Source organism: Lagopus muta, chromosome 15 (assembly GCF_023343835.1).
Source record: "Lagopus muta isolate bLagMut1 chromosome 15, bLagMut1 primary, whole genome shotgun sequence".
Lineage (NCBI taxonomy): Eukaryota > Metazoa > Chordata > Aves > Galliformes > Phasianidae > Lagopus > Lagopus muta.
In genome coordinates, this window is record NC_064447.1 from 9,228,710 (window position 1) to 9,256,211 (window position 27,502).

General features: G+C 43.8%; 1 protein-coding gene across 2 annotated transcripts; it reads left to right on the forward strand.

Moving 5' to 3' along the window:
* The first annotated feature begins 1,506 nt into the window (after positions 1-1,506).
* On the forward strand, positions 1,507-27,498 carry MEIOB (meiosis specific with OB-fold). Of its 2 annotated transcripts, none has more exons than XM_048961520.1 (15): positions 1,507-1,570; positions 14,987-15,102; positions 16,254-16,329; positions 19,840-19,897; positions 20,897-21,028; positions 21,788-21,860; positions 22,454-22,649; positions 23,158-23,258; positions 24,381-24,433; positions 24,532-24,627; positions 25,039-25,140; positions 25,610-25,763; positions 26,135-26,318; positions 26,718-26,804; positions 27,177-27,498. In XM_048961520.1, the coding sequence occupies exons 3-15, from the start codon at positions 16,261-16,263 to the stop codon at positions 27,297-27,299; spliced, it is 1,428 nt and encodes a 475-aa protein (XP_048817477.1). In that variant the 5' UTR covers positions 1,507-1,570; positions 14,987-15,102; positions 16,254-16,260; the 3' UTR covers positions 27,300-27,498. The 2 variants fall into 2 exon arrangements, with proteins under 2 accessions (XP_048817477.1, XP_048817478.1); XM_048961521.1 differs by having other exon boundaries at positions 26,718-26,849; positions 27,177-27,237.
* Positions 27,499-27,502: the final 4 nt, after the last annotated feature.

Sequence of the window (27,502 nt, forward strand, 5' to 3'; positions counted from 1 at the left end):
TGTGAAAGGGAACCATACTTTTTTGGAGCCCGGGCCTTTCTAAAGCCGCACAATACCATATAGACTATGCCATTTAAAGCATCTGAAGCGACCCAAAATGTATTGAAAGCTTGCTTTGCAGACTCATTAAGACTACTCAATAGGTTCTGGCAAATACCGTGCCAGGGCTGACCGCACGGATTAAGACTTTTGAAGTGTTACACAAACCCCCTGCTTAAACTAATTGCTGCCCCACGGCTCACGAGGTCAAGTATTTGTATTCATTGCCTCAGAGAGGAGCCACTTGTGGGTCTGCCCAGGTGAAGCCGCACTTCATTACATCGGGGCCATAAAAGCGGCCTTGGATGGGCAGAGGGAAGGTGCCTGGGATGGAGTAGCCCCAGTGAGCGCTTGGGATTTAACGTGGCCGTCAAGCAGCTCCCCACCATGATGTGTTTTAAGGCAGCATAATCTCAGGAGATGTGTGACATCCATGGCACGAGGTGTTGGTGGACACACTGAGGCTGTAGGTCCAGCACAAGGACAAGTTTGAACACCTGGTGCATCGTTGCATGGCAGCCCCTCCACGTGTGCACGGCCTCAGCCCTAAGCTGGGGATCTGCAGGGTGCTGTTTGCTATCAGAGCAGTTAGTGGTCACTGATGGAAACCAAGGTGGGGAGTCTGCACTGAGCTGGGTGAGGTGCAGGGAAGTCAGCAGCCAGTTTCCTCTCATTGCTGTGTTTTCTGCACCAGAGCCCATGGAGCCCATGGAGCCCATGGACTCATTCTTGAGGCTGTGGGGAGCTGCTGATGGGGCTGTAGGGAAATAGACCCATGTAGGTGTTTTTATGACTTCCTTCTTTGCATCTATCTCAGAATGCTAAAAATCAGAAGCCTGGAGGGTGATGTTTTCCTCCAAGTGGCAGTGCTGGGACAAAGGCACTCCTCAGCTCTGCGTCTGCATCTGCTGGGAGGAGGATGCAAAGCTCCCAGTGCCTTTGAGCCCCAGGTCCCAGTGGATGTTAGTCGTTGCCAGAGCAAGAGGGGGATGGAAATCCACACAAGAAAATCTCCATTGCCAAGTGTGGAAAGTTTTGTTCTCAGTCTCAACCAAAGTTTCCATTTCTAACTCAATTTCTGTTTTTGAAGTTAACTATCCAAAGTGTTGCTGTTCCTGTGCCCCAGTGTTCCCACTCTGTTTCAGCTGCTACGTGAGCCAGGAAGAGCAGCACTAGAAAACCTTCTAAAATTGTTATTTATTTATTTTTTGTCTTTTATACCAAACCTAGAAGGATGGACAAGAAAAAAAATCCACAAGGAAGTAATTAAAACATTCCGATTTTTTGTGAAGATCTGGAGATCAGCTATTTGCAGTTATCCTTCTCATTTTGATGTGCCTTGGGAGCATCTTTTGACAGGGATGTGCCCCATTCTCTGCCTGCTGCACCAGCCCCACACCCCGTTCCCAGGTGGGGCTCATGCTGCAGGGCTGTGGTGCACCTAGAGGTGATAAATGCAGGAGATCTGTGGGTCTGGCTCCTTGCTGCAGGACCTGGTCCAGCTGTGTAGGTGGTGTCCTGGATCTAGCAGGTAAGGAGGAAGCTGAAGCCAGGGACACTGTTTGTCTTTTGGTTGTCCTTTGCGCTGTTTGTAAGGTAGAGTCCCAGAAATATTTGGGCATAGGGCAGTGTGGTTGCTCAGAGGTGTTCAGGGACCATCTCACAATACTCAGGACAAATCTTTGAGATTTCCCTCATACTGGTGCTTGAGGTCTCCAGATCTTTCCTGCAGTGTGGTGCTGCTGCTTCTTTAGTGTTTGAGTGCTCAGCCCTGGGGCTGCTGGTGCATCTCTGGTTTGTGATGGGAGAGTGAATGGGGTTTGGAATCTACCAGAGCTCAAAGGCAAGTGAAGGTGAAGCAGGGAGGGCTGGGGCAACTCAGCTGAATGCATGGTTTGGGGGCTATGCTGTGCTGGCAGTACTCAGGTGGTGCCTATGCCTTGTGGAGGTGAGTTTGTGCTCCTATGGTGGGAGTGGGCAGCAAGTTCTACTTCCTCCAGCACTCAGGGATGCACTGGGCTGCAATGCTACATGCCATGGGATGTACTGCAGTGTCCAGCTGGCACAGGGGGCAGCCCCTGGGGGAGACATGCATCCCTTTGCAGTGCTCAGCCCAACAGCACCCCAAGTTGCCATCCCCCACCCAGCCTCTTCTCTGCTTCCAATCTTGATGTAATCTCAATACACAAAATAAATTCATGCCATATTCCCCAATAGATGAGAAAATGCCCACGCTGAGGTTGCTCTAATTGCAACCACGTGCCTGGTGGTGGCTTCCAAGTAGTGCAGAGAGCAGCCTGGGTTGCATGTGGGGCATAAACACTGTCAGGTGCAGGGCATCATGGCTGTGTGCAGGACATGGAGAGCACAGCACTCACTTCCAGCCCAAGGGGAGCTGAGCTGCTGCGGTTCAACCTGTGCCCTGATTGTGGGTTTGGTTATTCACTGCTTTAATTGGAATTAGGGTGAGACAAATGCATCCTTTGTATCTGGCCCCTCTGGAAGCCTGTGAACAGGCACTGAGTTGCTTTTAGGAAAGTTGTTACTTACTGAAATAATTAACCAAATGATTTATCTGGGAGCAACCTGCTGGGAGCTGTTCCTGTTCAAACTGGGATGGGACGTGTTGCTGGCTTGTCCCCACCATGAGTGTCTGGGCTGCCAGGGAAGGCTGCTGTAGAGCTGGCATCAGTGCTGTGCCAGTGGTGGGACTGCTCGACTGAGTTTATTTGCATTCTTGGTGCAAAAGAAGTAATCTTTGGGCCATTTTAAAAATGCAAGTTGCTTTTCTGCTAAGATCTAAAGACTTGCCTGTGCATCCCAATAGCCATTCCTCCCAAGGGGGATTGGTGCCAGTCCCTAAGGGCAGTGAGGAAGTGGCACAGAGTGCCCAGAGAGGTGGCAGTGCCCCATCCCTGTAGACACCCACAGTCAAGCTGGACAGGGCTCTGAGCACTGATGGAGTTGTGGGTGTCCCTGCTCAGTGCATGGAGTGGGACCAGATGGCCCTTAGAGGTCCTTTCCAACTCAATCTATCCTATGATTCAGGGCAGTTGGACATGCTCTGGTCACCCTATTCATCCTGCAGCCTGCTCAGGGCTCTGTCCCACTGGGCTGGTGACAAATATGGTCTGGAAGATGACAGTCCCCCAGCCTGTGGTGTCCCTTTCCCTGCAGGGTCCATGTCATGCCTGCATGGTGCTTCTGCATAGGCTGCACGGTCCTCCCTTTCCCCCCACCCAGCAGCACAACAGCACTGCTGTTTAGTGAATGGAATCAGCTCTCACATCACCAATCAAAATATTTCAATAGAAATAATAAGTTGGGGGTGGAGAGGGAGGGGGCTTCTGGCAGGCTGCCCCCTGGCAGGACAGGACCCCCAGGTGTGTGCCCATCACTTTCCAAGGGCATGGGATGGGGCAGTAACACTGCCTGGGGCCTGTGGAGCAGAGAAAGGATTGTGGAGCTGCAGCCATTAGAGTTGCCTTGTGCCCAGGCACCAAGAGACCCTGCAGCTGAGTGCAGGATCCCAGGATTAGAGGCAAGCAGTGGTGCTGGGGGGCCTGATGCAGTCCCATTGCTCCTGATGTATTGCAGTGGTATGCAGACTGTAGCAAGGAGATGAAGGAGTTATTCCCAGCACCCAAGCAGGAGTTGGAGCAGCCACATAGGCTTCACTTTGGCACATGCACCGGCAGTGCTGCCTCCATCCGTGCTGGAAAATTAACAGAGAATATTTCACTTTTTCTCCTTTTTGCTGCGTATGCAAACTTCCCTTGCCCACAAGGGCTGATTGCCAGGAGCAGCCCCAGCATGCTGCCAGGAAACACCAGGGGGAAAGTGTAAGGGATAGAGGGGCTGAGAACTGGGAAACACTCCTGGTGGGGGTGGGAAAGGGGCTTGTGCAACAGTCAGCCTTTAATTAAGGGTCTTTAAAATGCTTTCCCAGCTGGTTGCCATTGCCTTGCCATATTGGAGTGGTTTAGAAGCAATGCTGCTTGGGAGCAACTCCCTTCCTGCCGGCTTTGCTCCAGTGACGTGTCCCCATGTCTGTCATCCCTATGTCTGCCTGCAAACGGGGCAGCAAAGTAGGGTTGTGCATGGGTAGAAAAGGTTGGGAGCATGCAAATATCTTTAATGCAGCTTCTGCTGCATCATTTAGACCTGTCTGAGGCAAAGGCCACTCTTGTGACAGAGGACACGATATTGGTGCCAGCTGCCCAGGGATGGTTCCTGTGCCCAGCAATGTTGCAGCAAGTAGGCATGCAACCAACCAGGCACAGACATTGCTACAGCTGCCCCAGGGTGAGCGCCTGCAAACAGCAGAGCATGCTCAGGGTCCAGGGAGCCTGTGCTATAATTTCCACATTCCGTAATGTTTCTCAAGAGGGGAAGAAAGGCAAGCCTGAAATAATTACCCACACAAGCAGTCATTGAAATGTTCTTTACTGTGAGCACTGATCACTTACTGTATTTAACAAGACAATTTTGGCTCTCGGTGCATGAAAGCAAGTAATGATTAAAGCTCTTGTTTTCAGAATCTTTGAGCCAAAGCACAAAAGTCTATCACTAGCTCCAAGTCTGAGCTTGGCAAACAGCTGTTGCGTGGGGATGGAGCCAAGGTGAAGCCGCTCTCAGCGCTGTCTGCAGGGCTGGGGAGCACAGTGGGTGCAAAGGGATGTCCCCAGCAGCAGGGCTCAGCCTTGGAAGCAGACTGGGGGTTTGAGGTTGAAGTTGTTGCAGCTCTCTGGGGCTGTGGAATGTTTCTCAGTTGTGGAAATGGGCAGATGCTGTTGGGGGATGGCTTGAGAAATGGCGTCAGTGCGTGTCTGATGTTATCTGCTTCTGTCCATGGAACAAGAGGAGACATTTGGGGGGACTCCAGGAAGGCAAAGAGCTTTTATGCTGCTGCCTGCATACGCCAAGCAGGGATGTGGCTGGATACAGTGGCATTGGGCAGTGCTGGGTACTGAAAGGGTTTGATGCTGCAGGGTGTGGAGGGCTGGGTGCTCCCCCATTGGGGATAGCAACCAGATAAATGGGAAGGAGCCAGCCCTGCTGAGAGGCCGCCTGGCTGTTGTGTTCATCCTAGGGTGAGTGTTAGCAGAGCTGATGAAAGCAGCTTCTTGTTTTGCGCTGTGCCACTCTGCTTGCAGATGCTGCCCTGATATGAACTGGGATGGGCGTAGTGAGAGCTGATGGCATTGCAGTGTCCCCATTGCCATCTCTCTCTGTACTCAGCTCTGTGCTGGCTCCTGGGAGAGATGGCATCAACAGGATAAGCTCTGCCCAGCACAGGACAGGCAGCTCTGGCAGCAGCAGGGCTGGGCAAGAATTTGAGCCTAGAAAACTGCTTTCTTGGTGGCATAAATCAACCTCACTTGGTTCAGCTCAGCTGTATGATTGATACCAGGTCCAGATCTGTTTCAGATCTTCCTACAAGGCTGTTGAGCTTCTTTCTTTGATGATGGTATTGCTTCACCTTTGAACCAATACAAATGACACCCAGTATAGCAACACTCAATCTACACAGCCAAGCACTTGGCTTTTCTGGGTCCCTTTTCTTGCTTCAGGGCAGAGAGGACTCCTAGGAAAATATTTGGGACAGCAGGGAGATGCAGTTCTGCATGGACAACATTATGCAGATATTCCTGTTGCTTTTCCCCTGGAAAAAGTGCAAGAATTTTGACACTGAGTAAATTCCACAGGCATTAACTATGCTAATAAGGCAACTGCTTTTATACACAGGGCTGTTATGTACTGCTTTCCTCTCCTCCCCAAGTGAGGTCAAATCAAACTTGAAAAAAAAATCCTTGTAGTGTGTTTTCATTTCTAGCAGTGGGCTCCGGGCTCCTCTGGAGTGTGTGGAGCTGCAGGAACCAGCTCCCAATGGCTGCATGTCCCTTGGACATGGCCTGGCCTTTGCCTTTTGGTTGTTGCTCCCCTTCTGGCAACAACTGGGAGCATTGCAAGGTGTCTCATGTTGGCACTCATCCCCTTGGATGTTCCTGCAGCACCAGGAGTCTTATGCCAGCCCAGGGCACAGCTGTTGCTGTCATCCACCTGCTGTGCTGGCTCTCTTGGCTCTGCTTTGCATGAAGAAGAGCATTTCAGGAGCTGCCCCATGGCCCAGCATTGCTGGTACGGTATTGCCAGCCCTGGCATATGGGCAGCCTTCAGCCATGTCTGCTGCCCCTTTGGTTGAGTTGTGCTCATGGGAATTATTTACTACTCTGCTCAATAAATAGGATAGGCAGTGGGCTGTATTTCATGAACACAATGCTATCCTTGTGCACACTGCTATATTTCAAGAGCATAAATAATACCGGGGCATCAGCAGAAATTAAAACCAAACAGATAGAGCAATTTATACCCCAAATCTCTCAGTGTGGTGAGGAAGGAAGGAGGAGCAGCTCCACATGGTGCCATGGGGCTCTGCCCTGTTTAACCAAACCCTTCTGGTGCTGCCTTTACACCCAGCAGGGCTCTCCCCCCGTCTCTGGCACAGGCAGCATGGGGCATGGGACAGCCACCTGCTCTCCTTGAGTCCTCCCACACCATGGGCACATAATCCTGGGCTGTCTGCTGCCACGTGCAGTTTGAGAGTGGCCTTTAGCATGTCCCACTGGTCATTGGATGGTCCCAGCAGGAGCACACCAGAGTTTATTTTGCTAGAGGACATATAATCCAGCAGCACGTGCACCATCACTGAGCTGTTTGTTTGCCTTCAGAATGTAATATAGGTCTAATTATATCAAAGCAAAGTATAATAAATAGTGTGGGGTTATGCAGCGCAGCTCTCAGTGCATGCGGTGAGTGCTTCGTTCCCCTTCCCTCTGGTAGTGTTTAAGCATTTCCCCTGCATCAGTGACGCAGACGTTCTCCATAAATCAGCGGAGGTAGGAGCACATTTGCTCCCCCAGCTTTGAAGAGGCGTCAGATCTCCGTACAGAGGCTTCTTGCTGGGTGATCCTCTGGGGCTGGTTCTCATTTCCTCGTAGGAGGTGGGTCTGGAGCCCATTTTGTGCATTTGGGAAGGCTTGGCAAGGGGGGAAGGGGGAAAAAGGAATGACTTAGCTTTGCTGACAAAAAAAAAAAAAAAGTCTTGACACCATGAGCACTGCACACCATTAGCATCCCACTGACACAATTATTTACCAGGAAGACACACATATTGATTTGGCAGTAATAACATATGCTACAGAGAGGCCAAGGGTGCAGGGATGCAGAATGGTTCCATAAGCATAATCAACCCATGCTTCAGTGGGGACCTAATCCTGCTCAGTGCTCAGTTGACCTAACTCTGCCTGGGTGAATTCCACCATGCACTGGGTGCTGTTGTGCTTTTTGGTTTCCACAAGGAGGATGATGGCACTGAGGAATGGTGACATCCTGGTGATGAGGGACGCAAGAACCCTGCTCCCCATTCAGTTCTGGCAATCATTTCTGCCAGGGCCATTTCCTCAGTGCTCTGCTTGGTGTCCTCAGAGACCTTTGAAAAAATGTTAACCCCTGTTAAAGGTCTTCACCAGTAGTTGCATGCCCAGCCTCTTGGAACTGGGTGGTGAAGGATGGAGAAAGCACAAGATGTGTAATGGTTCCTGGCTAGTGTTGCTATTGACTGAGCGATACTAGGAGGGCTTGGGCAGGGTGTTCACAGTACCTGGAGGGTCCTCACTGCTGGTGCAGCAGGTGTATTTTAAAGTAGGAAAGTGAGAGGGGAGGTGCCAAGAAACACAAAGCTTCTAGGGGCAAACTGCAGGTGAGATTGATGGCAAGATGGGGTAGGGTTTCCCACTCAGCTCTGCCTCATTTTGACTCTCTTGGATCAAGGATTGTACTGCATGAGAGTAGAAGGTGCCCACTAGGGGATTGGCCTCTTCTCCCAGAAGACCAGTGAGGTGAGGTGACAACCTTAAGTTGCACCAGGGGAGGTTCGCATTGAATATTAGGAAACATTTCTTCTCAGAAAGAGTGATGAGGCACTGGAACAGGCTGCCTGGAGAGGTGGTGGAGTCACCATCTCTGGAGGTGTTCAAGAACCATGGAGATGTGGCACTGAGGGACATGGTTAGTGGGCATGGTAGGGATGGATTGGCAGTTGAACTTGATCTTGCAGGCCTTTTCCAACCTTAATCATTCTATGATTCGATGATCTCTATGTCATAATCTCAGTCACTCTCACATCCCTCCTGAATCTCTCCTTTGCATGCAGTAACTGGAAAGGACTATCAAAGAGAGCAGTCCACGCACCAGCAGCTTGAGCTCCACAGGAGGGCCATATTGAAGATGAGTGCAAGAGGCTTGTCCTGCCAGCCTGGTATGTCTGTGGTGGCCCTGGGATGCACCAGATCCCTCTGGACATTCCTGGGAAATACCCCTTTCCAGGAAGATCTCAGAGCTGCCCAGGAGAGCATCACTATCCATGGTCATGCATGGAGCCATATCACAAAGAAACACCCTGAAAGAATTTTAAGGATTTTTTTTTTCTGGTATTTTTTTTAAAGGTAATTGTAATGCAAAGGTTGGGCTGGAACATTTCTGCCTCACTGGGTTGTTTGCACTGAGGAGCTGGCAACAGGCAAGCTGCTGAGTGAGGAGCTGGCGCTGCCATATGGAGCTCTGCTCTGGCTGCTTGCTAAAGAGAAAATCATAGAGGGCCAAGACTTGGCAGCCCTGCTCCACAGAGACTGCTTGTGTGAATAAATGTTACTCATCGGTGTTGCTCAGTGCTACAGGATCTGGCCCACAGTCATAAAGAAGAACTGTGCTTGGCCACGGTTCAGCAAAGCATTCACACATGTGCTCAGCGCGAAGCACATGAATGGTCCCGGTGACTCCCTGGGAGAAATGTGCTTAAACATGAGCTTTGCTGGGTATGCACTTCCATTGGACTTGATCTCTGTGCCTTGAATGTCCCTTAGCTTTCCTGGTGGAGGAAGACTATGTTGGTGTCCTTACTGAGACTGAATAAGAAAGGAGCCCTGTGAAAGGGAATGGAGGGTTTGCAAAGGAAGTCTGTAACAGAAAGGCTGAAGCAGGCTGGTAGTGCTGTACTGTACTTCTCTTACTAAGAGCAGGGAAAAGGGAGGGAGAAAACCACTGACACTGGAAGGCTGGGCATCTAAGGATGACAAAGGAAAAAACAGTTTTGCATGCATTAGAAGTAAATAGTTTGTGAGAGTTCACAGCCATAGAACGTAAGTGCAGAAGATGAGGTGAATAGGGCACAAACTGATCCATATGCCTAAGAGATGGCAGCTGGAGCTGAATGCTGAAAGCCACAGCCTCGTTGCATCCCATCACATGCCATCATCTGTGGGGTCACAGTTGAGGCCATCGCAGACCTTCCTCTGGTTAGATGGGCTTTTGGCCATGCAGCAGTGGCTGCCCCTTTGTCCCCATGCTTGTCTCTAATCCAACACAATCCTGTGCAGTGGGGCTGCAGCAGGGATGCATTTAGCCCCTGGTATTTACACACACAAGTGCCAATTTCCCCTTTTGTTTCATGAACGGGTAGTTAAGTACATTAGCAAGCCATGTCAATCGGGACAGCGATCATATAGGCAAGTTCCAGGAAAGGAAATACTAATGTACAGCAAGACGAGAACAAATTCAAAAGAATAGAACAAACTCTTGTTAGATACGAAGTGCCTTGCCAAGCCAGTGAATCTGGATGTAGTTAGAAAGGTGTACAGTACACAGAAGAAGTCTGTAATATTTTATTTCAGGGATACATATTTCCGGGACAAGTTGTTAGATTGACCTCTAGTGTTCATTTTCTTTAGGGAAAATTTCTTGATGTAGCTCCGTTTTGATCAGATCTCATATCTGTGCACTCTGAATGGGCTTTGAGGAGAGGGTTGGTTTTTTTTTTTTCCTAGTAGATGAAAACAGAAAATGTCAGTGTTGGTATGCAAGAATTTTCCAGCTAGCTGGCTGACGGGCAGCCAGGCGTACCATGGAAATGTTGACACGCCATTACCTATAGGAAGGAGCTGGAAGCAGTCCTGGCTTTTGGAGGTAATGGGAACTTTGCCACTGGCTCCAGGGCCAAGCACTCGGCCAGGAGATCAAAGGTATATTTTTGCAGGAAAGTTTAGCTTGGACAGATCGTTTCCATTTCTCTAATGTTCTGTTCACTGAAATCTGTGGTGGGGGAAAATGTTATTTACTCTATGATTCCGGTGTTCTCTTACAGCCATCCTCATCTGTCTGCGAGATTTACATCCCAGATTTTCTTCCTTACGATCTGCTCAGGCATGGTGAAAAGGGATTGAGCTTTAGACTTGGTTGGAAACTGAAGTTTGGAAGGGTTTTCTCTCACTTATGTTGCTGGAGGGCTCCTGTCATGCGCAGCCTAATTGGTACTGTTGAATATCACATGTATCAATCTGAAATCCAAACAGAACTTATTTGGGTTTGGTTTCATTGATTTCAATAGCCGAAAATGTTTGAATGGCAGCCAACCAATGCTAAATATCATTCTTCTTCTCCTAAAGCATTCTTCCCTAGTGTCAGGGAGCTGTCACTAAAACTATTTTTAATTGTTGTATTTTTTTAATTCATGGTGCTTTGCTGGAAATTATTCATCATTTGTTTGCACATAGGGGGATGAGGAAGTTCTGGTCTTGAGGAAAGTGGTGAAAATCCAAGTAATTTCACTGACTTTACTGAAATGTATTTGGAATAATATAGGGGAGAGATTATCCTCCACAGCCTGGGTGCTCTCGTGCTGCTTGGGTCTCAAAAAAAGAAGAAAAAAAGAAAAGAAAAGAAAAAAAAGCACTTTTTATCTCTGCAGCTTTTGGCGAGGTAACCATCAGACTGATTTCCCTACAGTCCTCAGCCAAAGCCTGGTTCTGAGCATTTCAGTTGTGGTGTTTCCTTTGTTGCTAGAATTCAGCAGTGGCCAGAATGAGCAGGTTTTGCAGCATGTTCTGGCACCGGTGGTTTTCTCTCCTCGCTGAGCTTGCACAATTTACGTGACGTCACGGCATTGCGTGAGCATAGCAGAAGGGATTAATTACTTCTGAATTCATTATGAGCTGAGGTTGCTGATGAACGGGCATCCGGGGCCAACCACACAGAGCGAGCCCTGCCACCATCCCCCAGCGTGGACCTTGCTGCTCTCAGGGCCCCCAGATGCTGTAGCTCCCTGCCCAAGGGGAAGGCTGGATTGGTTTTAAGAGGTTTTCTGTGAATTCATCAGAGGGAACTGGGAGACAATGTCTTGAGAGCAGCTGTTGTTTCAGAACACTGTCTTTCCTGAACAGCTGGAAGGGGCAGCACTTACACATCCTAAATAGCTTTACACCTTCAAGACAGCCTTTTTTCTTCTTTGTCAGCAGTAGGGCAAAAGAGAGCCATTGGTATCCCCACCCCAAGTCCTCAACGTGTGGTCCCATGGCTCGTGCTTGCACACAAGAAGCGCTCACACTGCTGCTTTGCAGATGCATCAGCCTCAGATCTTTGTGTTTTCCCTGGACCAAAGCAGCTGAAACCAGCCATGGTTCATGCTCCTTTTCATTTTCAAATAAAACTCCAGGTTGCTTCATCTTCCTGGGCTTCAGAAGGTTGCACAGAGTGAAAAACTCCTATTGAAATAGAACTGGGATGAGTCCAGAGCTGCAGATCAGAATGGGGGAGATGCATGGCAAAGCAAGAGATTAACAAAGACTTGCTGTGGTGATGGGGAGACATTTAGATTAAATATCGTTCAGCACGCTGAGCACCTGTTGGCGACATCAGCAGCTGCACTGCTTCTGCTAAAGATGTCCATCACTACTTCATCAGCACACCCCATTCTTATCCAGTTCAGGTATCAGCCAAAGCTGTTGAAAAGGGAATACCTTTAATAATGTGCTGCTTTTAATGCAATCAGCCAGGCCAGTTACATACACTTACAGGTCTGCCCTTTTCGTTTCACAGATTCTTTTGGTCCTGAGAGTGTATAAATGTTAAATTAAAGTAAAAGCTGTGTTCAGTGTAAAACTTGCAAATATTTTGATTTGCTCTAACCTTGGAGATCCCTTTGAAGATGATTTCAGGAATGGCCCTGCTATTGCTAGACAGGGATAGCTTCCCCTGCGTGCAAATGGTACTGTCACATAACAAATTGCTAAGTGAATTACAAAATGGCATTTGCACTCCTTGACCATACCAATGAGTGTAATTTAAATAAATCCATTCATGAAAGCCTAATTAGCAGGGACCATTCAGCGTGCAGCTGTGCATGGGAAGTCTCTGCTAATCACAGGTTGAATCGACAGAGTGCTAAGTGCTCCTGATGTGCTGGAGAGCTGAAATCACTCAGACCTCTCAGGGATCAAGCACTAGATCAGAAAAATATTGATCTTCTGTTGCAGCCCTCTCACAGCGGTTGGTACTCATATGGAGCTGGGTGGATGTGCCTAAGGTACTTGTGTGGAACCTGGCCCTCGGGAAACTGCTTCTAGTCTTTCTCTTGCCTCTGTTTTTCCGGCTGACAAATGGAGATAATGATGCTGATCTACTTTATAAGAGCATTTTGAGGTTAATTGAGGAGAAAAGCTTTAGTAAAGCTGAGCAAATTCTATTTCTGCAAGCTCACTTCAGTGTTGCTGTTAAAAACACCTGGAGAAGCAGCTGGTATTGCATATTAGTGGGAGACATTCTGGTTGGAGACGTTTGTTTATTACAAGCACCAATAGAGATGTTAGCAGCTCACAGTAACCTACAGAATTCCAAATTGCTGACTGTCCTGTCCCCCCCCCCCCCATGCCATGTGCCTGACAAATGGCAGAAGTCAAAGCATTGCTGCCAGATAGGTGCATCAGTCACATGTATTCATGTCTCAGTATGTGTAAGTTGGAAACTTGGCATCTAATCACGTCTTCCAGGGAAATGCTCAGTTCTCATGCCCTCTCCCTCAGATGCCTTTGTGCTGTGGCTGGGTGCATCCCTTTGTGTTGCTCCTTGCCTCTGGACACACCTGAGAATGATATCCTAGAAGAAGTTACTACGGGGAAAATGAAATGCATCTTATTTTTAAAGTGTAGATGTGCTCAAAAAGGGAGCGAGCACCAGGAGTAGAACGCAGGGCAATTGTTAAATGCCTACTGAGGCTGTGGGGATGCTGAGGAGCAATGCACAACAGAACCCTTGTTCTGGCAGCTCTGAGTCCAAACAAAGACTCAGTGCTGGTAGCCTCGGGTTTCACCTGTCCTTTGTGCCTGTGGGAGATAAACAGCTCAGTGGGACCAAGCCTAAGGAAAGTGGTGCCTGTGCTGGGCACCAGCACTGGACTGCCACTTCATTCAGCAAAGCAGGCCCTCCTATCCCACTAAAACCCACCAAATCCGACACCTGCCAGCCCATGGGGCATGATCCTGTGATCGCCCTCTGCAACAGTGCAGAACCTGCAGATCTCGTTTCAGTGTGGTTATTTGCGTCTGGTTTGCCTTGCAGTCATGATGGTAAGCATGAGCCCTGCACCTCCGGCAGCATTATCCAGCATAAGTTCTTCCTAACTGATTAGGGTCACATCACCATATTCATTGTCTGCTTTTTGTTCATTAACTCGAAATACTGAAAACAATGGAATTAACAGAAAAATGAACCATGGCCGTGTTCTCTTCCTGATTTTAGAGACTTTAAACATACAGAACAAAGTTAGAGCTATAGATCCTGCTGTATAAAACGTGTCCTAAAAAGCCCAGCACCCAAGCTGTCAGTTCTCTGGCATGCATTTGTCATCAGCGCGGTGTAATTATCGTGGACTTTAGTGACACAATAAATAGGAGAGCAGAGGTGGTGTCCATTTTCAGCTGTTTAATTGAAGAAATGAAAGATCCCGTAATACAGTCAACCCAGAGAATTTGTCTGCCTGTGCTAAAAACTTCAATAGCTGCGACCTTGAGGCCATGAAATCACTGATCAACAGTAGCGTTTTTGTATGATACAGAAGTGAAGGGCATCGATTTTTAAAAATGTATAATTTTATAATGCAATATAAATGATCAAAATGGCTCACTTCAGTTCTCTCCACAGCCTGAAAACCCAGGAGTGGTATGTGCAAATCGATACAGTGCCTTAGAGCAAAAATCCCAATTCATTTATGAAAGGCAGGCTACTTTTTTGTCTTAGAGCTACCACACATACAAAAAAAAAAAAGAAAAAAACAACACAATAAGCAGAGAATGGTTCTTCCTGAGCTTTCTGAAATTTTGCTTGGGCTTGGTGGCGTTTTGTGTGTTTTGCATCGCAGCAGAAAAGGGCTGGTTTTCATCTGCTGGGCATCTTCAGTGGCAGAGCTGTGGGCAGGGTGTGCAGGTGTGGAGGTGCGCTGGGCACAGCCCTGCGGGTCACAGTGTTCGTAAATACGTCTGCTAAGAGGAACTGCAGCTCTGCACCCTCAGCCCTGGGTTGGATGCTGAGCTCACTGCAGCCGAAGCTGGCAGCACTGCGCTCAGGCCTGAGTCTCTTTGGTCAGGTAGGTGGAAACCGTCAGCCTGAGGCTCTGCGTTTCGGTGTTTCTTGGCTTTGTCCTGGCAGCTGTTCCTGGAGGCCAGGGTTGGTGCCTGCTGCACAGCAGCTCAGCAGCCCTCACACCCAGCTCGTCTTTTTCCCGCCTTCGGCTCCCAGCGCCATTTTGTCTCTCGGTTCTCTCAGGGCGGCCCATTCCTCTCTTGGGTTTCTGTTTCTCTCTCCACACCTGTGGGCAGCAGGTGAGGTCAGTGCTCCTCCTGCCCAGCTCTGGCAGTGTGGGGCCAGCAGCCACGTGTTGCTCAGAGCAGGGCAGGGTGGGAGGGCAATGGTGGGCCCACGCAAGGAAGATCTGTGCAGCGCTGAGCTCTGAGGGCGCCAGCTCCTCTGCTGCCAGACACCAGTTTGGGACGGGTGATCGTGCCAAAGGTTTCAGTGTTTTTAATTTATTCTGAATTCCAATCTTGTCTTTTTTTCTCAGGAGATCTGATCCTGAGCAGGTGCTGACAGTTCCTTCGGCTGAGCTCGGGGCTCAGCTCCTGCCCCTGAGGAGAGGATAAATCGGTACAACAGGGCACTGCTGCTCCGCTGGTCAGGGTCTGTGGTGTTTTAAATCTTTAATTGCCTCTCTGATTGTCCTTTGATGCATATGCTCCCAGCTGACTCACTTGTGGTGTGAGGTATAGCGTTCAACAGTGTTGAAATGCTCTAGAGATGGGAACACTGACATGCCTTGGAGGGATAACTGACTTGACTACATTAGCGAACATGAATTCTTCCATGTAATGGATGTAGGTTTGAGTGTCACGCTGCTGAGTGGTTTTTTATAAAGCAAATTTTAAGTAACTATCTGCGGGAGTCTTTTTTTAGAGAAATCACTTCATAATCTCTGAGAACTGCTTATGTTCTATAAAGTAGAATCTGCCTGCTTTTCTAGCAGATAGATCATTGTGCCAACGACAGACGAAGTGCTTAGCAATTCTCACACAGGGTGCCAGGTGCACAGATACCAAATCCATTCAAGACTTGTGCTAAAAAGTTTGGAACAGACATCCCCTGAGAACATCAGCAGTTCCCCAGTATTAAAGATTATTTAGATTTGGATGGCTTGATGGTTCCTTTTATATATATAAAAAAAGTAGCATCTGACAACTGTTTGATAAATATCAGTAACATCTCTGAACATACATGGAACTGAAATAAAGAAAGGCTTTCAGGCAGGCTAGCAAGTAACCACAGCCCAACTTTGGTAGAAATGGAGAGGACTTGGGTAGCTCACAGGAATGCAAGGTTAAGTTGGCAGTCTGAAAATGTTTTAAAGTAGTTTAATGTTAAATAAAAAAATCTCAACGAAGGTGGTTTTCAGTGCAACACTCATACTTCCGCCCGCATAAATGGCCTTCTATATAACGAGCTGCCTTAACAAGTACAGTTGGACTTCCCAGACAGGAGAAGGAAGGTAAATATTTTTCAGAGGCTTGTGCTAATGGAATTATTTAATGCTTTGAAAAAAATTACATTTGTGTGAAAAAAACAGATAGCAGTAAAATTTGTAACTATTCCTTAGCCAAGTGCAAACAATAAAGGATTGTCTTACTTCAGACAGCTTGAAATACTTTTTATTGAAAATATGATGTTTAGGCCAAAACATTTGTGTTAAAAATCTGCTCGTTATTCCTCCCATGAGTAGTTTTAAATGATTTGTTTAGATCTTTTTTAAAATCTAAATTAATTTTCTCAAATTACAGATAAAGAATGGCTCATTCCAGTTCAACACGGGACTTTGTTGCCCTTTCAGATCTGCATCCAAATCTTGCTCGTCCTGTAAGTCTCAGTGACACAGTACTTTTGTTCTCAAGTGAAATTGTATATGACTGTATTATATTACTGCAAAATTATGTAATTGACGTGTATTTAGATACTAATAGCATTAGTATAATTGTTAGATATAAAGTACCTTACTTTCTTTGTGTATAAACCAGGAAAATGAAAATTGATGCTGTTGTTGTCCATAGTATGTGGATACCCCAACTATAGATATTGACTGGACAACTGAGTGTCTGAAAGAATCTGAGGCTTCTTTGTGGTGTTTTAAATGGATGCAGAATTAGTAAAGCATGTACAGAGTCAGTATTATGCAGTCACAATACATCTGTAACCTACAATAGTCTTTCACCACAAGCTATGAACACAAGGCCCAGACCTGAAGTTCTTATTTGTGTGCTCAATCCCTCTGAGCTAACTAATGTAGTCCTTAATTACTCACACAAAACTCTTGTTGAATGGTATGGTGTTTTAACGGGATAAAAATCTCACAATTACATCTCAGATAGGACTGTTTCTGTTTGTTTAGGACAAAAAGCAGGTTTTGCAGTTGTCAGGCTATTAAAGGAGCTAAAAACTTTGCTTGTGGGAGTACAGAAGTGTAGGATGAACCATAAAGTAAACTTGGCAAACAGCAGAGGTTGGTACTTGGTAGTTTCATGCAGATGTTTGAATGTCTGTATGATTTTCTTTTGTTTGTTTGTTCCTGACACAAATGAGAACAATCTTCCCAGGAGCAAGAGCTGAACAAAGGAGTGTGCTGTGTAACTCATTTGTTTTCTCTTTTGGATTACAGATGGTTGAATTATAACTAGAAAGTCTGGGGACCCAGTTTTTAAAATTCTTTTCTATCCACAATCATGTTTTAAAACAGGAGGGAGAAGGCTACAGTGCTCCCTCTGCAATGTCTCCCACCCTTTGCTCTGTCTAGCCCACTAGTTATAATGTGTGTTGAGCATTTGATGCTGCAGGAAGCTGATGCCTGGAGAATAAAACAGAGAAGCTGCACTTCCACATGGATACCATGTTACAGCTGCATCTCTCCATGCAGCAAGAAGTAGATGTGTGCTTACAGAACCGTACGTCCAACAGGAGATCTGATGTGTTGTGAAAAGCTGAAAATAAGCTTTCCTATTCCCACAGCTTTTTATTTGGAGGGGGACAATTTAGCCCTTTGTTTCTTTTAAGAAGAGCAATAGTGTTCATTAGACAAATGAAACAGAAATCAGAGAAGAGAGATGAACAAGGGAAGAGAGTTGTGGATGCTCTCGCAGTGGCACTGTATGCTCTTCTCAACTTATTAGAAACTCCTGTTCTCCAACAAAATTAATTTAGTCTGTCACTCACCAGTACTACCAAATACAGGGATTCACTGACTTGGTTAAAAGCTTTTATCTGTACAAATAAGACCAATATTGAGTATTGCAATTAGCAAATGTGCAGGAAATAGAGTATTTTTAGTAAGGTAGCTTACCAGTATCTTAAGATAGACTGATCAGTATGTATCTAAATCCTGTAATTTTTTACTTTGCAGCTTGTTTTTTAAAAGTAAAATGGATGGGGCTGTAAGAAACTTGCAGTGTTGTAATGCTGTAGTGTCACGATTTGGTCGAGCAGCCTCAAGCACTGCCCTGCCAAAAAAGGCAGCATGCCCTACTCCTTAGTGCCAGGCATGTTCCACTCCTCCTCTTTTGGCAAAAGCAATGCTTGTACAGTTGCACAATAAATTGATCAGGGAAATGATCTCTGGAAGTTTTTATGCCCTCTTGCACCCTCCTTTCCCTCAATAGTTTTCAGCCAGATCACTTCCTTTTGTTAGCTTGCTTGGCAGGCTTTGTACTAGTAAGAGAACGATGAATGTATTTATACACAGTGGAGACCTCTTTTGGAAACTGCAGATTTACATGAGCATAGTTTGTGTGAAAAGTCATCCTAAATATCAGTTCTTCACTCCAGCAGTGTGATGGAGTGTGTACTGTAGTCAGATTTAACTGAATTTTTTATTTTTATTTTTTTAAGAAGCAAATCCAAAAATAGAAAAGTAAAATTCTAATCTAAATCACCGTGTCTTGTAGATAGATAGAAAATATTCATTACAGAAAGGCTGGGAGAACTAGGATGTTACACAGTTAATGCCTGCATCCTTCTAATGAGTTTGTGTCCATCAGGATGGGATAACACAGTGACCTTGCTCCATCTAGTGATTCAAAGTACACAGGGATCACGAGACTAGATTTTTGAGTGCACATGGGTGTTGTATGTTTGTAGTCAGTCAGATTGCAGTGTTTGATGAATAGACGCAAAATTCAGTTGCTTATTAAATTGCTGAACTGCCCCATGCTAATTGACTGCTGTGGTTCCACTGCTGGGACGAGGAAGTTGTGGAGTACAGCAGGTAAGTTCACGTGTGTGCTGTGAAAGAGATGTGGTGCACTTAATGGTTTCATTCCTTTCATTCAATTCATCCCTTTTGGAGTTTATGGCAATTAGGGTAATCTGCTGAGAAATAAATGTAGTGCTAGTTTATAGTGGAAGATAGCTCTGTAGCCTCAGGGCCTTTTGTGTTTCCACCTCTCTCTTTTTGCTGTATTATGATGACATTCTCCTCTTCCGGTCTTCGCTACCAGACAAAGTTCCCAGAAGCACTTCTGTGCTCTTTTCTCACAGATAATATATATTATTGTATATTATTCCAGAATATTCTACATCAACATACTATAAAATGTGGTATTTCTGTAATCCTTACTAAAAAAAGTCTGAAACTACCGCTTGTCATGCTTTTCTGGGCCACTCACTGTGTTTTTACCTGTGTTCAACACAGTAAGTTGTTCACAGCTCAGGACATCTTGTTGTGTGAGTGTTCCTAGCAGTTTTGTTCTGCAGTTGAGACTGGGCTGCTTTATCATAATAAACGAAAGTTTAGCAAAGCAGACTAAGATGAGTTTTGTTTTCGTACTCAAAAAACGTTTATTGCCTAAGGTCTCACTGTGGTCATTTGAAAGGCACAAAGCACTGTAGAAATGTATGTTGTTAAGATGAGGATGGCATAAATGGCCATCCCTGTGGGTGTGCAAGTGTGCATCTCTGTGGTGACAGCAGGGAGAACAGTGGGTGCTTAACTGTGAAATAAACTCTGTCCAGCCTTTTCGTAGTGGATTTAAGGAGATATGAGGCCTCTGCACAAAACAACAATATTACTGCCTACCTGAGGAGATGATACCACAAACAGGCAGAATTATGAATGTTTTTGGGTGAACTTTTGTCCACTCGTTGATTTACAAACAGAAACAGATGTAGCTCTTTTAATATCTTTAATCACGTTTTTTAAAGTAACATTGTATGTTTATGTTTTAGCCCTTTGTTCATGGGGTACTGTGGAATAAACAGATTAAAGTGATTACCAGTCAGAAATATGCTTATTATCATCAGCAGAGTACAAGTCCATGAAATCTAATTCATCATATACATCTGTGTTTAATACTCTTATTCTATAATCTTTTTATTTTTTAGAATGTAATCGGTGTGGTTATTGGAAAAACAGATGTCAGAAGCTTTCCAGACAGAAAAAGTAGAGTCTTTTAAAACCTTTTTTACTTCATTTTGTTATGTGGTATACTTCGGCATGTCTGACTGAAATTGATATTTAAATGATAAACAGACCTCTGAGTCTAAAGTGTATAGAATAGAAATGCCCTCCCAAAATTGTGGGGGGTGGGAAGCAAGAGGAAAGAGAGCAGTATTAGTTTGGCTAAATGGTATCAATTAGAATCCATACTGAAAAATTCCAGCGTGGAAGTATTTCAGGGTCTGAAGAAGACAGTATCAAACTGAACACACTGCTACCACGCACACTGCTGGTGCTGATTATGGCTTGTTCCTCTCCATTCTCCCAGAGAAATGCTGAGGGCCTTTCTTAAGGAGTGAAACAAATAATTTATGGTCTGAGCAATGCCAAATCAATATTATTGTATATTCATAAAGAAAAGAAATGGGAATAATACACCGATAATACACAGTTAATTGGATAATGAAACAATGTACCTACAGCTTGGGGACAGACTGCTAGGAAGCATCTGGCTGCAGCTATTCCAGCTCTGTGCCACTGTGCTGAGCCAGCCTGCTGTCTGTCTCTTGGCTCTCACACGTGGGCACAGCCCTCTGCAGGCTGCCTGCCCACCAGAACAAGTTTGTTAGTACATACACTTACAGTCTTGCCCGATAATGTGTGTCAACACCAAGGATGACTGCTTTGGATCTAGCGACCTACAGTTCTTTGGTTGCTCTTGCATTAGATTGTTAAGCTTCTGTGGCGCTGTTAAGTGATACTCGGATGTGGGCACTCAGGTAGAGGTACCACTGTAGGGACGGCAGCCTATTGCAATCCTCCATGTGTTTACCGACAAGTCTGCTGACCTCTAGTGGTATTCCCCACATTGCTGATAGTGGTTCTCTGACAGAATCTAGCAAAACCCTGTAGCAATAGTTTTTATACATACATTCTAGAATCGAGTCTAGTTGAAACCAAGGTGTGCCAGTGAATGCTAACAGTAGTGTTTGTTTTTTGCAGACATTGGGTCTGAAAGATACACATTCAGTTTCACTATTCGTGATTCACCATCTCATTTTGTTAATGTCAATTCTTGGGGCAGAGAAGAATATATCCGATCGCTTTCAGAAAGCTTCAGAGTTGGTGACTGTGGTAAGTTGGAGTTTATCCTTAACACGTTTCTGTTTGAATGTGTTTTTGTTTTTTTCCCCAGTAAACCAGTGTTATGTATTTGTGGTTTTGCTATATTTTCCTCAGAGGAGATGGAAAGCAGTTTAATTGGAAACAAATTGTTCAGTTACGTTCAGTATGAAGAGGAGTGAAATAAGATCTCCAAGTTTTAAATTCAAAACCAGTAAATGTGTCAACAAAAAGACCAAATACAAACCCACTGAATGCAGCCACCCACGTCTCACCTATGGTTAAATGGATCTAAATTCTTACATTACATGATTATAAATTATGAAAAATAATCTCTGCAAAGTAGTTCAGTGTTTTTCTTTGCCTTCATTACTCATAGGTATTAATATGATTGTTCATTAAAAAAAAAACAACAAACAAACACAAGAAAAACCTTCAATTTATTTACAGTCTGTGCTTTTATATCATTAATAAAAAGACTGCTGGCCACAGTGCAGTGTTTGGATAAAAGCTGTGACTATGAAGACTGTGCACACAGCAAATTTTAGTCATTTTGTTTCCATTAAATGCCTTGAGGACTCCTGTGGGACTCTGGCTATAATGCAAGCTGTATGGCCAGATAATGTTTTCAGAATGGAAGCATTTAACAGAAGCTGCTGCACATGCATGTTCTTTTCCATATCCTACCTGGGAAACAATTCTATTCTTAAAATTCCTTCTCAAGCATTCGCATTCAGTGTTTTAACTGAACTCACTGCTGTTTGATTGCAGTTACAATTGAAAATCCTTTAGTCCAGTCAAAGGAAGGAGAAAAGGAAGAAAAATTCAACCCTGTAACTCCGAGGTAAATGTACAGTGCAGACTGGTAGCTCTTTCCAGAAGGACCAGTTCCTTTCAGTGCCAGCCCACTGCAGCAGCTGGCTATCGGTAGAAGCAGCGGTCAAATAATCTCAAATTAAAACATATTCTTCATTGCACACATTTTAATTTTTATTACAGCTTTGCTGTGAAATAATAAAAATAATAAAGATATTACTAAAGTCATAGATGAATTTCTTTTGAAAACCTGCTACCAAATCCAGTCTGACTGCAGTAGTCTCACTATGTCACAATGCCAATTACCTGCATTACAGCCATTTCAGAACTTATTTCATTTTCTTTATTGATAAGAACTGAAAGACTTAAAAATACATATTCTACACTGCTCTCTGGATTTCCAGTTCTATAAGCATTCAGTACACAATCATAAATCTTCTGCAGGAGGAAAGGTCTACATTTATAGTTAAAAATTACTGAAACGTTGAAATATGTATCCATCTTTAAGGAAAATGATTTTTTCTCATGAATTGAATCAACATTCTAGACTGTTAATGAATTGGTTAAGTGAAATATTAATTGATGTTTGTTTTGTGTGCATGTGTGCTGCCTACTATGTAGTTGCTACAAATTACTGATCAGTGAAAATCATTCAGTTGTCAAAACCTCTTCATGCTACGAAATGGACACCAAGCTACTTTCTCTGCTGCACCTGCCTGTCAAGGACCCCCAGGATTATTATTCACTGGGTGATATCACTGCAAATGGACAGAGCCTTGATGGAAGAATTCTTAATGTGCTTGCAGCTGTAATGTCAGTAAGTCAAGGCGCCATCAGACTGGTGCTTTTCTTCTTAGCAGGGGTAACTGCACTGCCTTCATGTGAGTACTGATTTTTGGACTCAGGCAGTGGGATCACTGCTGTTTAGGTTGGCAGTGATTTCAACTGATCTGAAGTCTGAGCTACGTGAAGTTACCATCTGCAACACAGGGGAGGAAATGAAGGGAATGGAAATGTTCTAAATAGTCTTTTTGAAATCATGCATGTGAAAGCAGGAGATAACTTGCAAATATATAAACTGCTGATTTTTATAAAGTAAAATGTGTCTCTTTATCTTGAAATTACTTCTAAATTAAAATTACTACTGTTAGTATACATAATTTTATAACAACCTACACCTATAGGTGGATAGGTTTTATTTAGTTGTGTATAGTTCCTCCCTCCCCCCACTTTTAAAGTCATCTGTTAAGTTTTAAGTTATCACCTTATACTCCTAAACACTGAGAGTGCTGCTGCTTACATATTGCTCCTCTGTCTTTTTAAAGGTTGGTGAGCCAAAGTATTTTATAACTTCAGACAAAAGGAAAGGTCAGAGGTGTGAAGTAAAGCTCTACGATGAAACAGAGATGTCCTTTCCAATAATATGGTAAAATATGTTTTAATTTACTAAAATACATTCATGCAGGAGCAGGAAAAGAATTAAATGCATGCTGCTTATGATACTGTCTTAAATGCTTTGTTATTTGTGTGGTAATGAGGCAGCAATAGACACTAAATAGAGACTTTAAAAAGTCTCCATAGAGTAACCCTACATGTCTAGTTGTATGACTTACAGACTGTTAGCTAACAGATGGCAAAATGAAGCTTAGTTCCAAATGGCTGTATTTTTTTTAATTCAGAATTTTGCACTTGTCCAGGACGTGGCATTTAAAGGTTCATTCACTTCTACCACAAACTAGTGAGGGGAAAAAAAAAAAAAAAAAAAAAAAGGAATATCCTTCATTTCTAAAGCCAAACAGAATTTAGAAGTGCAGAGGAGATAGGTGTGGTTTTTAGGAGTCCTTGAGCAGTGAACGACATGAGAGTGAAGACATTTCAGAGGCCATCGGTGAAGAGCTGGCTGAGCAATGCCAGGTGAAAAGTAAAGAGCTGAAATCTTTCTGTAATTAATTAAAAACAGAACAAAGCTGTGCTTTGCCAGTACTCTTGCCATCCAAACTTAAGAGGAACTGCATGACATTTTATCAAGGGACCTAAACATTAAATCATCATTGTTGAGGGCTACTACTGACCTCACTCTAGTCTTATTCACAATTTACAAGGATTCCAGTGTTGGAAAGCTGGCTGAACATCTGCCCTAGTGATGTCAGCAAACAACTTGTTCCCAGAGCAGAAGCTCAGATGACAAGCAGCTACTTTCTCTCCGATTTGCTTTAGTTAGAAATCACTTGATGCTCAGCTTTGAAATAATGCAGTATTTTTCCAGGTGTGATGTTTATTTTGAACAGTCTAACAGCCCTTTATTTTATCTTATTTGGCATGGGATTAAACAGGGACTGTATTGGGCCACACTTAAAGCATCCTGGCTGGCTGTGAACTAAATGCATGTGGATAAACAGAGTATTTCATTTTGTTTGCATGTGCATGTAATGAGGGAACTGTTCTCTTTGAGCAATTTAGTTATAACTGTATTATTTAGTAGTTTTGTACTTAAAAGCACTGGTGCTCTTTCAGAAACGTTCTGACACATTAACTTCTTTTGGTTCAGTTGGGATAATGAATCTATCCAGCTTGCACAGAGTTGGATCCCACGAGAAACAGGTATAATTTTCTGTTTTTCCCTGTTGTTTTTTTTTTTCTTCTGTAATTCCTAATGCAATCTGTATTCAAAAGTAACAGACTTTTTATTTTATGCCCAGTAATATTTGCATCAGATGTGAGAGTAAATTTTGACAAATTCAGGAACTGTATGACTGCAACTGTGATATCAAAGACCATTATTACAACTAATCCAGGTGAGAGCTGTTGACATATCATTTTAATATTAGTAATCACTACAGATAAGAAAGCATGAGTGAATTTGTTGGAGGTCTGATTTCTACCAGTTTGCCTCAGAAAGCTTCCTGCTTCTTGTCTGTCATATAGTGACCAAGCTTTTGGCTTCCACAATACTATTATGTGTCTGTCTGTCTATCTAATCTAAGCAGCCTTCATACATTCCACTGTATGAATAAAGCACACATTCTACTGCTAAATAGTTAGAAGAAAACAAGAGAAATGCATTTCTTGGCCAATTCCAAGAGGCATGCTGTGGGTTCTACCTGAACTAAAAAAGTTGTACAATTTTTGATCTATCTGTATATTACATGCATTTATTACTTAAAAATGACTGGTTTTTTTTTCTTTTTTTTTTTTTTTTCCCCAAGAAACTGCAGAAGCAAATATTCTCTTCAGCTTCATGAGAGAGAGTGCACAATCAGGAGCTTTGCATGATAAAATGGAGGAGCAGTCGAAAGAGTCCATTAACTGTAAGTGTGGATCCAAACACTGATTTTATGAAACTAGATAAAGTTGTTTCATGGTGCAGCTCAAATTTCAAGTTCATAGTCTTTTTAGAAAGTAAGCCATAGCCTGGCTGCATACTTCAAGTCTGGACTGTTAACAGGGCTGTTCCTTAGGTTATCACTTATGTATCTCCATGCTTAGTGACAATGCAAGTGTGAGGCCTGACATGCTCTTTCTGGCTTAAGTAAGAAACACTGCAAGTTTTGGTCAAAAACTCATTTTGAGGAGATACAAATATTAACTATGAGATTTTCTTGATTTTACTCTTTTTTTTTTTTCTTTTTTTTCCCTCCCACAATGATGAGCCTTCTCCAAAAGGAAGACGTGCACTGCTTTTCTGATGCTTTTGATCATCTCTTCTTAAGGTCCTTTTCATGTTGCTACTCTTCTGTGTTGTTTCTTCTTAGACTCACATGTCTTTTAAATTTGTAGTGGAGACTATAGTTGATGTTTATACTGTGAAGCAGCTGAAAGAAAAAGCTTTACAGAGTGATGGAAAACCTGAACCCGTGTTTGGCATTATTTATGGTTACATTTCCATGCTGGACATTGATGATAATGTATCTAAAGTTATTCGCAGCAGATGGTAAGCAACTGTTTCTTCTAAATTTGTGTTTTAGAATGTTTTTTTCTTCTCCCCCTGACCCAAATTAGATAGAACGGTATTTAGTCTAGTTCTGGACAAAAAATAAAGCAGCTCTAGCAGTTGGCATCTGAATTTCTGTTGCATAGAATTTACAGCATCAGCAAGGAAGAGGAGCTGGCTTTATGAAGGACTTTCTGGTCCTGGAGGAAGGAAAGAGAAAGAGGTTGTTTTTTTTTTCTCACATGGACTTGAAAGTGTAGATGATGATTTGATCTATTTATTTTTTTAAGAGTCTCTTGGGCAATCTCAGCCTTAAGAACAGGCTCAAGCAAGAAGGACTTGCATGCACTAATTACCTTTCTGTGTTTCAGCTCAGTGTGCCGTTTTGTGGTGAATGAAACATCAAACACGTGCAACTTCTGTGGTGACATCACTCCAGATTCAAAGTCAACCTTTGTGAGCTTTGACATCCTTGTTGATCTGACAGATCACACAGGCACTCTTTATTCTTGTTACCTCTCTGACTGCATAGCTGAGGAAACCTTAGGCTGCACTGTAAGTAGAAATAAATGAGGTTGTTCTTATCTTGCTCCACAGCTCAGATGAAATGAATCTTACAAATACCTCTAACTGTTCTTTATATGTGCAAGTTCTTCATATACATGTCAGTAAAGACGTAGAAGTCATTGGCTGCTGATAAGAAACTTGTTAAATGTAAGAGTGATGAATACCCTACTCAGAATATTACTTTAATTGATCAACACTTCCCAGAGAAGATGGTTGCAATCCCCTGCAACTCACTGTGATTTATCTGTTATGTACATGTATCAAAGACTGTGTTAAAATTGAAAAGTACAGCTTACAAATGCATTAAATCCTCTTTTCATCATCATTTTGTTGCGGAGACGTTACAGCTATGTGCTGAAGTGTGCTGTGATGTCATGTTATTAACAGGTCCAGGAGTTCCTCACTCTACCAGAAGACAAGAGGACTGCATTGAAATGGCAACTTCTTCTAGAACGGAGCAAGATTTATTTTAAAGTTGGTATCTAATGGAAAACAGCTACTGTTGTAAATTATTATTAGGTAGTATGTTTAATACTGAAAAATTCCATGTCAATTCTGCTGAATTTTTCAAAATAAGCATCAGTTTTTGTACATATTTGGAATATTCCAATATGCCTCACACTATATTGGATTCCTTTTTTTCATAGAACTGCCTATTTTAGGATAACCCTAAGCTGATTCCCTGTTTTTAAACTTCCTCTTCTTAGTAAAACTGTTCTTACTCTTGTATCCACTTCACCCTCTGCTTCTGCTTTCAGGAAAGCATTTTACTTTGGTACTAAGAGATACTTAATATCTGTTCATTGATACAGCAGTAAAAACAAAGTCCTTTATTCATTTTTGCAGATTACCTTGTCACCCAATTGGAGAACTGGTCTGAAAGCAAATATACTCTCGTGCAAACTAGCGAATCCTATAGAAGCAAGTCAGAGCCTGCTGGGAAAGAAGCTGCAGCACGTGGCTTGGTAACAGCTGGGAAAAGGCCATCTATTCAGTGTATTTTTAGAGGTAGAAGGTTGTTGTCACCATATTTTGCTAAGGAATATGCATTACTACTTGTTGTAATTGGGCTTCTGTGGTGTTTTTAAGATGATTGTACTTGGAAAAGTGTAGTAGGTCCACAGCCTAAAAGTTAGTTCTACTGAATTCAACCCTTTAGAAGGGAGGTGGAA

Coding starts and splice junctions, on each gene's coding strand:
- MEIOB (XM_048961520.1), top strand. CDS start 16,261: ATGGCTCATTCCAGTTCAACACGGGACTTTGTTGCCCTTTCAGATCTG. Junction 21,029..21,787: donor CTTCAGAGTTGGTGACTGTG/GTAAGTTGGAGT, acceptor GTTTGATTGCAG/TTACAATTGAAAATCCTTTA. Junction 22,650..23,157: donor TGCTTGCAGCTGTAATGTCA/GTAAGTCAAGGC, acceptor GTCTTTTTAAAG/GTTGGTGAGCCAAAGTATTT.